The sequence below is a fragment of the Amblyomma americanum genome, chromosome 6, assembly GCF_052857255.1.
Source record: "Amblyomma americanum isolate KBUSLIRL-KWMA chromosome 6, ASM5285725v1, whole genome shotgun sequence".
Classification (NCBI taxonomy): Eukaryota; Metazoa; Arthropoda; class Arachnida; order Ixodida; family Ixodidae; genus Amblyomma; species Amblyomma americanum.
The window spans coordinates 165597551-165610050 of record NC_135502.1 but is presented as its reverse complement, the minus strand read 5'-3'; the positions used below and the strand labels follow the sequence as shown (position 1 = coordinate 165610050).

The 12500-nt window shown below is 45.6% G+C and overlaps 1 protein-coding gene across 1 annotated transcript; it reads left to right on the top strand.

The window, feature by feature from the left end:
- The first annotated feature begins 365 nt into the window (after positions 1-365).
- Positions 366-8910, top strand: LOC144095038 (uncharacterized). Its single transcript, XM_077628852.1, has 4 exons — positions 366-660; positions 1668-1754; positions 2458-2544; positions 8728-8910. The coding sequence occupies exons 1-4, from the start codon at positions 522-524 to the stop codon at positions 8823-8825; spliced, it is 411 nt and encodes a 136-aa protein (XP_077484978.1). The 5' UTR covers positions 366-521; the 3' UTR covers positions 8826-8910.
- The last annotated feature ends 3590 nt before the right edge of the window (positions 8911-12500 follow it).

The window sequence follows — 12500 nt, the reverse complement described above, 5'->3', positions numbered from 1 at the left end:
ACACTCTGTTACATTTTTGTAATTGAATAATTGCACAGTTGCCTGAGTTTAATACCGAATTGTTATCTATACATGAGCACACCGAAAGCTGAATGGGTGCGGATAAAAAAACTGCTATTTCAGCTTGTCAAGCCCGTTATACTTAGTGGAACGGGCAGAGACACATTATTCTTCATTCTTTTCTGAGTCGCACAAAAACTTTTTTCCTATGACGCTATCCGCGATACAACAGTGATGCCGTTTTTCTTTCCGCACGCTTTTAACCTGAGCGCCTGCTGGTTATCTGCTACCACAATATAACATCCGCTGCGTCTCGTATGTAGCAGCAGCAGCTGCTACATGCCTTTATTCCAATACCAGGAAATGTACTGCACATAAATCCCGCTTGCGCTTCTACGCCACGTCATTCTTGTCGCTCGTCAGAGAGGTCAGGCTAGGCTCGGCACGCAGCGATCCACAATTGTGCGCTTTGGAGGCTGTGGTAAAGCACTGTGCGGCTTTAGTAGGAGTGCCAAACAGTCATGCCCCGGCTTAACCCAGCCCTAGCCATTGTGGCTCTTGTGTCCTGGTCCTTGGCCAGGCCGCCGCCCTGTCCAAGCGAGCTTTGCGAGGCCTGTGGATCAGAAAGCAATTTCTCAGACAACGGTTCACCTCGGAACGGTAAGCGCTGTAGCGGGGAGCTTTTTATTCAAGCATGATTGCATGTGAGGCATGAGTGACCGCTTGCACTTGTTAGAGCGGAAACGGGGCCGACACGTGTCCTTCAGTTTCACGGTGAGCCCTTCTGTTTCTTAACATGAATTTTAACATGTGCGCAGAGAAAACAGAGTGTGTTTCATACGAATGTTTTCTTTTCTTTCCTTTTAAAAGTCAGACCAACGCAAAGCAGACAGTTTAGTTCTTTTTCGTCCTTACTTTGGTGCAGCGAATACATGCACCCATCTGCAAGCCCTAAAATGCAGTTAAGCATAGCGACTGAATCACAGGTCGAATTCGGTGAGATGATTATCTGCTGCTCGAACGCATGATTTATGAAAAAGGCGCGTCGTTGCGTGATTTCAGCGAACGCCCGAGAAACCCTGGGGAACTTTCTTTTGAGAAGGTATGCCCTTCCAACTGAAGAAAGGAGAAATATGCTCACAGCATCGGAAGGCACGCAGTGCACATCACTATGAACTCTTCCAGGGTGCCTGTGAACCAACAAAATTCGACCACGTTTCTTGGAAACATTTCCCGTTAGAGGGAAAGAATTCAGTCCAACCAATACGCTGCCCCTGACGTTTCCACAGAGAGCACGATTTCATAGTTTCATTTATCAATTTATTAATTTATGTTCATTTATTTGTGCTATCGCTGCTATTTTACTCATTAATACTTTAAATCATAACATCACAAAAGCCACATTAGTTAGCAAAAAAAAGGTGTATAAGCCCCTTACTCATGAATACGCTTTTAACAAGAACTCGCACGCATCTTCACAATTCCCTCACAGGCCCATCCATATTTTTCTCTAGAAAAAAATTAATGGGAACATTGTGTCCACTTTTGACGGAATGCAAAATGAGTTGTATTTAATTTTTTGCCAAACGCTCTCATCTGGCAGTCAGCAGTCACACCAGCATTAAGGGCAGCAAAACCGAGAAGCTTATTTCGCTTTTGCCTTCTAGATCCGTGCGCCGCTGTCCGCTGTGCTGCTTGCCCCAGTGGTAAAATCTACAGCCCTATTTCAGAAGACTGCTGCCGATGCATTCCAAGTGAGTAGGAATGCACTTAATACCCAGAATTCGGGTAAAGGCAGTAAGGAAGCTATCGATTCTTCCGCAAGTAGCATGAATATATGCGGCGCATTTCAAAATTATGGCTCTCGTCACGAAGGAAACATAGATCTGAATGACAACAGGGCAAAGGGAAAGCAAAATGGCTGAATGACGGATCCATTTTAACTGGAAAGCATTGAGGGCATGTTGGATGGCAACACCAGGAGTGTGAGAACGAAATTTAATTTATGTACAGGGTCGAGACCTCACATAGAATCGAATTTGATTAAAACGTAAGATAATTTGTGATTATACAGTTGCGACATGACTCAAACGCTATGGGAAAATGTAAGAAGCTAGCGTAATTTAATTGCAATCAGAAGAAAATTGGGGTGATATATAAATCAAACCTGGCACACTCGGGTCTCGAATCAAACGTGCTGCTCCTAAACCACCGAGGCACGTTCGGTGGGCTTGGTAGAACCGAGGCCTTCTGTGTCTTGTGGTCAATACAAAAAAGTTAGCTAGAAATAAAATAGAAAATTAAAAAATGGAAAGATAACATTAGCAAAAGAGTCCGTGTCTGCGAAGTGATATGCAAAGGAGATCCCAGGCTACAAAGGGGACGCATCAACATTATCGCGTAATACCTTTAAGGTGGAGCTTCATTGTTCTCGAAATTTTTACTTTTGGCTTTTAGATCCTTGCGCGGCTGTTCGCTGTGCTGCCTGCCCCAGTGGAACGGTCTACAGTCTCACTCCACAAGACTGCTGCCGATGCGTACCAGGTGAGTGGGATAGCAAATCATGCCCAGAAAGGGCGCCATGGAAACTATCGCTACTCGCGCAAGTAGCATGCAAACAGTCGCCGCCAAGTCAAAATAAACTCGCTTGATACGAAGATTAAAAATAAAAAGGCGCAACAATTAAGGCAAGTGAAAAGGCACAATGACCAAGCCATTTTAGTTTTGTTTTTAAGATCCCTGCGCCACTTATTTTTGTTTCGCTTACGCCGGCGGCACAATATACAATCAGAGTCCAAAAAACTGCTTCCGATGCTTTCCAGGTGATTAGCAATGCATTTCAAGCTCGAAACGTGATAAAGGGCGGTACAAAAACTGTTCCCACTCTCAGAAGTAGCACGATGAGAGCCTGCGCCCATTCGAAGTTAACTCGCTCATCATTATATTTGAAGCAGAGAGCGATCAGAAGCTTTTTCTCAATTAAGGCTCGCGTTCGAACTTGGTTTTCCTGCAGTCGAAAGGCGAATCAAAGGCACGTTGCAGTTCTATTAGTGCAGCATGATTCTGGAAGGTCTTAGCCATTGCGAGGACATGCTGCGTAATCGCCACGAAATTCCGACGTCAAAATTTCTCGTAATGGTCCAGGTTGACGATTCAACACTCGCGAATGCATTACTCGCAATTAATAATCCACCTGGTATTACGTTCTCAGCCCCTCTGCAGCAGCAACTTTCATTACCCTACATCACATTGTATTTAGCTGTGCGCCGGTCTCGTTACCCTGAGTGAATTGTCAGGTCACGCGCACATGCTGTATACACCCCGGTTCGGAACTTGGAGGGCCAGTTACTTTCGGCTCCGATAGTACATGTCCATCTACGATCCCTTAACCCCCTTAAACCGGAGGCTCTGCAGTACTCGGAAGACCTTTATGACTGTGGCCGCAAGCGCAAGCTGAGACCACGAGGACGTCCGGAGTTGTGCGAACGTGAGGTACAGCGGAAGAGTCAGCTACGAGTGGATCCTCACATGCGAACTCCTTGTGCCGAGATGAAAGAATTGAACTAGCATTGACAAGCGATCGGCTGTCATGATAAAGAGCCCAGATGCAAGAGACATGAAAATTACGATGGCGGAACACGGGCATTCGAGCGCGATTTCAGTGTCAAAGTGCTGGGCTGCGCGTTTTCGGCCAGCTACACACTCTCGAAGACGGTCCGGGTTTTAGTGGCAGCTGCAACACAGACCGCTTAATTAATCAGAAGAATTATATGCGAAGGGAAGTGACCCGATAGAGGTATATTGCTCCTTTTTTGCGGAACAATGCGGTGCAGTTCCTAATGACATCGTTGCAAAACTAAATTTCACACCCCTGTGGTACTCTGCGCTGTGCTGGCTGCCCCAACAGCTCTTCGCTGAGCTCTCTTCCCAGTGACCGCTGGGGACCTGTTCCAAGTGAGCGAGAACCCACTCCCAGCAAATAAAACTTACTGCCAGCACTAAAGACGACAGAAAAAGGCGCACAAAAAAGAAGACCCAATCTCTCGTCTTCAAAGCCGGTGGTTGTCCCACACTTGCACTGAGTGTCGCACAAGTTCAAGAAGGTGCCAACAAGCTTTCAAAGCTTTGCCGCCGCATTTCTGGCGTTTGCGAGGGTAGCTGTAAAAAGAGACATGGCATCTCTTGGGTCAAATGTGCTACAGGAGTTGTGTACAGTTCACCCCTTTCTTGTGGGTGCTCTTATGTCGGCCAGACTAGCCGTTGCGTTAGTGACCGGCTACAGGAGCATGACAGAAATTTAGAAAAAGATAGATAGATAGATAAAGAGGAGGAGGGAAAGGCAGGGATGTTAACCAGACAGAGGTTCTGGTTGGCTACCGTGCTCTGGGGAAGAGGAATTAGGGGACTAAAAGGAGGAAGAGAGAAGGAGAAAAAGGCATAACACACACACACGCACAACGCTGTCACAATTTGTCACTCAATCCAGTCGCACTCAAGTAGGCAAATAGTGCCTTGTATTCCTCTGAGAGCAGTCGGCTGCTGTGGCCACGGACCTATGATCGTTTGCTCTGTTAATGGCCGAGGATCGAGGCGGTCCAGGGCACAACACAGTGTATGTCTTGCACTCGCAAATGCAGGACACTCACAGAGAATATGAGCGATGGTCTCCTCACAACCACAGCTTTCACAGGCAGGACTGTCGGCCATCCCCATTCGGAAAGCATAGTGGTTGGTAAAAGCAACACCCATCCATAAACGGCATAACAATGTTGCTTCGCGACGTGATAGGTTACGTGGAAGATGAAGGAGCAGTCCAGGGTCCAGTGCCTTGAGGCGGAGGTTGCAAAACTCTCCCGTGTTCCACGCTGAAAGTGTGAGCTCCAGCGCCAAAGGGCGAAGCCCACACGCAACGTCAGGTCTTGAGATTGGGATCCTCACTGGAAGTCCGTCGTTGTGAGCAGAACGCGCAGCCGCATCGGCCTGGTGATTACCGTTAATACCACAGTGTCTTGGCAGCCATTGAAAAATGATGTCAAGACCTTTGGATACGGTGCCATGGTATAGTAGATGGATCTCACCAACAAGTTGTTCCTGCGACCCGCGGCGTAGCGCAGCTTGCAGGGCTTGAAGGGCTTGAAGGGCTGCTTTAGAGTCGGTGAAAACCGTCCAGTCATGTGGAGGTTCTTGACTGATGAACTCTACCGCAGCCCGTAAGGCTGCGAGTTCCGCACCAGTTGAAGATGTTGGATAGGTCGTCTTCACTTTCATGAAGATGGATCTGGCCGGTATCACCACCGACCCCGCAGAACTGGTTGAGTGAACTGATCCATCTGTGTAAACATGTATGCGGTGACTGTGATAAGAATGCAGGTGATTCAATGTCAGTTGTTTGACAGCGGGCAGTGATACACCAGCTTTTTTCGTAATGCCAGGAATATGAGGTGAACCCGAGGTTCATGAAGACTCCATAAGGGTGAGCACGGTCTTGACGCAGGGGTGAACTCCGATAGAAGATATGCGCGATGGGCTTCAATGACTTTGGCGAATGCAGTACGTGGCGTAATTATTGGGAGTGTTGCGAGGTGATTACAGAGAACCCGTGTGAGGTGCCGAATATGTGTTCTCATGGTGTATGTATGTAGTAACATTATGTTCCCGGGCAACAAGAACAGTTGCTGCTGTTGATGCACATTTAGGCAGTCTAAGGCAGATATGGAGAGCTTGCGCTTGCACACTTTGAAGAGTCTTGATATTTGTCTTTCTAGTGGAACTGAATATCGGAAGACTGTACCGCATGTAGCCCAGAAATAGGGAACGATACAGTTGTAGCATCGAACGCACTGATCCGCCCCAGGACTTTCCCTCGTGGAAAGAGAGGACGTGGACAATCGCAATTAGTCTCTTTCTCATATCGTAGATATGTGGACTCCACGAGAGGTTCCTGTCGATGACAACACCAAGGAATCTGTAGCTTCTCTCATAGGGAATGGCTTCGCCATTGATGCGAATGGTGTCAGGTGACATTACTTTGCGTGTGAACGCCACAAGTGAGCACTTTTCGGTCGAAATGTTCAGGCCCTGCAAGCGAAGATATGATGCCAATATCGATGCCGCCTTTTGAAGTCTTGCACGAACTTGAGGACGGGTCACTCCCGATGTCCAAATACAGATACCATCTGCATATACAGAGATCTGAGCAGATTGTGGCAATACGTCGACCAGGCCGATGAGAGCAGGGTTGAAGAGATCTGGGCTCAGCACACCACCCTGAGGGACTCCGAGCGAATTTCGGTGTAAGGACGTTGGTCCGTCCGCAGTCAGGAAAAAAAAACGACCTCTCTGATAAATAGCTGCGTATCCAGCTGAACGTTCGGCCTCAGATCTCAGCAGCTTCCATTGCGTCCAAAATGGCCTGATGCGTTACGTTGTCGTACGCGCCCTTGATATCCAAAAACAATGCCACGGACAATCTTTTCAAACTTTTTATGTGTTGCACCGACGTTACAAAGTCAACCACGTTGTCGATAGAAGAGCGGCCCCACCGGAACCCAGACGTGAAGGTTGGATAAATCTGATATCGCTCCAAGTACCATTCCACGCGTGTGAGCAGCATTCTTTCCATGACTTTGCCGACGCAGCTGGCGAGTGCAATTGGACGGTATGATGAAAGGTCGAGCGGTGATATCCCCGGTTTAAGAAGTGGAACCAGACGACTGGTCTTCCATTCATGAGGAACTATGCCAGCAGTCCATGACTTGTTATAAGTGTCCAAAAGAGCCCGTCGAGCTTCTTCGCCAAGGTTGGCAAGTGCGAAGTACTTCACACCATCGAGCCTTGGTGATGATGACCTTCTACAACAAGCCAGCGCAGCATCAAGTTCTTCCATGGAGAATAGTGCATCCATCCGAGAATCCCGTGAGGGTGGAACATTATTGCAGTGCAGTGTTGCGCCTGGATTCGGAGGGCCTGTTATCCTTGCGCAGAAATCTTCGGCTACCTCAACCACACTGCGCTTTTATTGGAGCGCTATGGATCTGAACGGATAGCGCTGTTGAGGGGATGTGCGCAGACTCCGAATTACACTCTAAACGCGTGACAAAGGCTTCCGTGGATCAAGTTTTTGGCAAAATGTCCTCCAGCGCTGTGTTTGCAGTGCCTGAATTCTGCGCTGAATCTTCTTCTGTATGCGCCTAGCATCTCTTAGGTCTAGGCGCGACTTTGTGCGTCGGTATCTGTGTTCTTCCCTGCGCCGTTGTGATCGCGGTCGCTGCAATTTGAAGTCAAAATTTAGAAATTTAGAAAAAAACGACAGAACCTCAAATCTTGCACGGCATGTTTCTTCCTGTGTCAGCACGTATAGGGCTAGATTTGAGAACGTGAAGATTCTATGTAGGAGCGCCAGTGTAAAAGCTCGGCTTGTGCTGGAGACGTTCCACATTAAAATGTTCTCTGATCGCTGCGCGAATGATGCTTCTTTGCAGATTTATACCGCTGAATGTGCTTATCTAAATTTTGTTTTGCCATATCGTAATGCGGTTGTTTGACGTGTGTGCCTCTACTGTCTTTGCGCATACTCGTTTTGTTTTTGCTACATATTCCATGTGTACCCCCCTCCCCATTAAACAGGTCGTGGTAGCGCTTGTCAGTCGTCGCTTGTGTTTCTTCTCGGTCGTTGCCCAAGTCTTGCGCCCACTTCTTTTATATCATGCAAAACCAACTTGCCCGACAACACGCTCTTCGAGGACTGAAGGGTACCTGTTTTTCATAGGTAATTTGTCAGTGGCGGCAAGTCAATACTGAATACCAGAATCAGTTCGTCACCTGATAAATTAGATCTACATCCGCCCAAGTGTCACCTCGCACATCACTTCCTTCTGCTTTAACCACTTGTAAAGTGAATGTGCAATGCGAAGTGCAGGGTGTGTGAACTAGCATGACAAAAATTTAATAAAAGAGCCGGTATTGCTTTAAAGCCACTGTGTAAGGAATTAGTTGACATAATGATAAATTTAGGAACTGGCTCGAAGGAACAGCAGCGAACTACACATTTTTTAAACGTCCTGAAAGCCGCTGCGGTGGCTGAGTGGTTACGGCGCTCGGCTGCTGGCCCGAAAGACGGGGGTTCGATCCCAGCCGCGGCGGTCGAATTTCGATGGAGGCGAAATTCTAGAGGCCCGTGTACCGTGCGATGTCAGTGCCCGTTAAAGAACCCCAGGTGGTTGAAATTTCCGGACCTTTTACTACGGCGTCCCTCATAGCCTGAGTCGTTTTAGGACGTTAAACACCCATAAACCAAACCAAACCAGACGTCCTGATCAACGCCTGATTTAAGTATTCCTGATTACGGATTGCTAGCATACACAATCCGCCGCTCCCCCCTTTCTTTGGATTGTCTGCTTAGCCGCAACAAAGTCCGAATTTCAGGAAGTACCACGTGTATTAAAGCTTTTATTTCCGTTTCCTGTGCTGTCCTATGTAGGCCCACATGTTGATTTTGGCTACGTGCTAAAATTGAGCTGTTTGTGATTTTTCGCCACAAAAAAAAAAGACCAGAATTATGGCGCCTCTGTCTCAAGAGATGAATGAGAAAAATTTGTTCTTTCCGTCAGAAGAAAAAAAAGTATCCATCATGGCGCGTCTTTTTCTTGGGTGTGCTTTGAGCCAGCTGCTCCTGAGCGACGGTCTCGTGTTGTTCACTAAAGCAGTGCCATTTTCTTTTGCATTTAGTTCCCACAGAGGATGACTGCGGGCTCGTCTTCTGCGCAAACTGCCCGAACGGAACCACGCTGCGGCCTACTCCTGGCCACTGCTGTAGATGCGTATAGCACGGTGTGCCGACGAAGCGCCTTTAGTGCGACCAGCAATGTGAAAACCGTCTCTCACACGAAGAGAATAAAATATATATTTTTTCGAACATTACAACTTGTGTTTTTCCATCAGCACCACGAAGTAGTTAATATAACAATACTTTTATAATATTTATTTATTTATTTATTTATTTATTTATTTCACATACCTTCAGGGCCCGAAGGCATTACAGAAAGGAGTGGTACAACAAAACAAAAAAAAATACAGTGCATAGTTACACAAAACAAGTTATATGGTGGCAGAAAACACAGTTTTCTTGAAGTTCTCAACATCGGTAATGGCAGCGATGGAGGGAGGAAGGTCGTTCCAGTCAACGCTGGTTTTAGGAATAAAAGAATCATAATACAATTTTGTTCTCGAAAATGGAACACCGACTTTAAATATATGATCGGAACGGATGAAATGTATGAAGGGCTCGAAAAAAGATGATCCTTTAACAGAGGGTTATGGTGATACAGTCTGTGGAAAAGACACAGTCGAAAACACTTTCGGCGCAAAGTAAGGTCTGGTAAGGCAAGTGTGTTTTTCATAGAAATAATGCTGGCGTAACGGGAATAGTTAGATAAGATAAAACGCGCTGCACGATTTTGAATGGATTCTAGTGTGTTTAACAGAGTGATTATATTAGGATCCCAAACTGCAGATGCATATTCTAACTTTGGTCGTACTAATGTTTTATAAAGGGTTCGTTTTATCTGCAGAGGCGCGGTAGGGAAATTTCGGCGCAAGTATCCAAGAGTCCTGTTGGCGTTATTTGCGACATGTTCGACGTGTCTATGCCATGATAAGTTACGTGAGATATGAACGCCTAGGAATTTATAGGAGTTAACTGATTCAAGGGGAATGTCGTGAAGAACATAAGTACGCTTGTTATCAGTGATGTTAGTGCGACGTGACACATGCATCGTTTTACATTTATTAACGTTTAGTCGCATGCACCACTTATCACACCAGTTAGATACGCTTGTGAGATCATACTGAAAGAATCAGTTTGGTTAGATATTATGTGACAGATGACACAGTCGTCTGCGAAAAGCCTGATAGAAGAATGAGAGATGCATTCAGGAATATCGTTACTGTAAATTAGGAAGAGAAGAGGTCCCAGTACCGACCCTTGTGGTACACCGGATGTCACAGAGGTGTGAGAGGAGGAACAGCCGTTAGCAGAGACATATTGAGTTCGATTCGATAAGAAGCTTTTAATCCAGTTCAGTACGTTAGGGTCAATGTTAAGCATGCTAAGCTTAAGAATCAGGAGATCGTGGGGAACAGTATCAAAAGCTTTCACGAAGTCCAAAAACACGCAGTTTACATCTATGTTCAAGTCAGTGTAAGCAAAAAGGTCATTAGTAAAACATACAAGCTGTAAAACATACAAGCAAAATGTCTTCCTGAAACCGTGTTGTTCTGCTGAAAAGAAGGAATTAGACTCAAGGGAATCAATCAGATGAGAGTATATGATATGCTCCAAAATTTTACATGGTATACTTGTGAGTGATCTAGGACGATAGTTATCGGGAGAATGAGTGTTACCTGATTTTGGTACTGGAACAACCTTGCCAACCCTCCAATCGCCTGGAAGTACTGAGGAACCGAGTGACTGGGAAAAACGCATTGAAAGCATAATAGAAGAGTAGGGATCAGTGAGTTTTAGCATTTTAGAGCTGATTGCATCGTCACTGGGTGAAGAAGGCATTTTCAAGTTTCCAACCAACTTTTGCACGCCGACCCAGTCAATACTGATAGGGTCCATTGGCAAATAAGAGAAAGTAGTTACAGACGGTACAATATTAGCACTTTTCTGGAAAACGGAAGCAAACGCATCATTTAAAACGGAAAGACACTGGTTCGGAGGAATGGAAATATTGTCAGAACGGGTTGAATTACCTTATCTTCTTTGCCCCCAACAATATTCCAGAATTTACGCGGATTAGATTGCAGAAGTGATGGGAGGGTGTTGTCAAAAAAGTTCTGTTTTGTATCTTTAACAGGTATTAAATATTCAGCATGAATGCGATGATATGCTCTCCAGCGTTCAGGAAGGTTAAATGCTTTAGCGCGACGAAAAATACGCTTCTTTTTGTTGCATAAGCGGCGTAGGGTTTTGGTAAACCACGGAGAGGTAGTATTTGAGGCAATCCTAATTTTAGGTACGTATCTATCTATTAATTCTATCAGTTTATTTTTGTACAATGACCAGTTTTCTTCAATAGTAAGTTCGGAAAAGTTTTGAGTGTAGTCGGCAAAGAATGATTCTAGTTCAGATGTGATGGACGTGGTATCGGCGGCACTGTAATCACATATGGTCTTAATTATTTTCTTAGGACGAACATTCTTCCTAATTGTGAAGTGAAGCAGTGAGTGGTCACTCAGTCCTTCCAGGTACGTTGGCGGAGAGACCAAATCTGGAGCTGTAGTAAAACAGAGGTCTAAAATATTAGACGATGTGCTGGTGGTACGTGTGGGTTTGTTAAATAGCTGGGTTAGATTAAAATCGGCGCAGGTGTCTAAAAAATTAGTGCACTCGGAGGATGGCTGCTTAAGGGAGGGAATACAGTTTCGCCACACTATGTTTGGGAAGTTAATATCACCCAGTAGGAATAAGTGTGATTTCACGTGTCGAACAATTAATTTATTCAGGGCATCATGATGGTCGACGCAAAAAGTAGTAGGTGAGGATGGGGATCTATAACAAGCGCAAAAGATAAGGTCACCCGTTGGAAAGCTAACATGGATGCAAGCGATTTCTAGTGGGGAATCAATAGAGATAGCAAAGGAATTGATAGCAGAGCTCACGGCAATCAGTACACCTCCGCCTGATCGGAAATCGCGGTCGTATCTGTAAAACTTATATGTTTTTTCGCAGTCTAGTATTTCGCTGTTCTTTATTTTTGCTGAGAGCCAAGTTTCGGTGAGCACAACAATATCAGCCGAGCATGCATCGATATGTGACGATAGTGATGTACGTTTGTTGATGACACTTCGAACATTAGTGAAAAGAAGCGATATGCAGTTTGCGTTTGATCATGAGATAGCTATGCTGAGCTTGAATGTGTGGTGGGTGAACCTGGTGGTGTGATGTCTCTTTTTGGGGTAATTGCACTCCTGGCTGGTCCGATTTCGCATACTTCGTCAGTAGCTGCACAATAAGCGTAGCATTTTTTACCTATGATCAATTTGTTGTGGCGTAAGGAATAGAATTGGCCGCTAGCCTTGCCGAAATCATTAAGGGCTTTCCGCGATTTACGGGTAGCTTTACAAAAATCTTCGCCGATAGAAACGCCTTCTTCTTTAAATTTTGATTTTTGTGAAAGTGTATATTCTCGAGTTTTATAGGACGCAAACTTAGCAATAACAGGTCATGTTTTGCCATTTCCAAAGCTGCCTAACCTATGAGATCTGTGAATCGCGACTTCCGAGGAATTCATATTGAGACATTTGGAAAGCAAGTGTTGGATCTGGGCTTCCGATTGTACCCACGTTTCTGACGAATTGTCAGAGATGCCATAGAATATTAAGTTGTCGCGTCTTGACTGGTCCTCCCGCTCGTCCATTCTGGATGCGAGCGCAACGCTCTCATTTGAAACAGCCTCTTGGACTACTGCAGTAAGATCGATACTAGAAGGCATGTT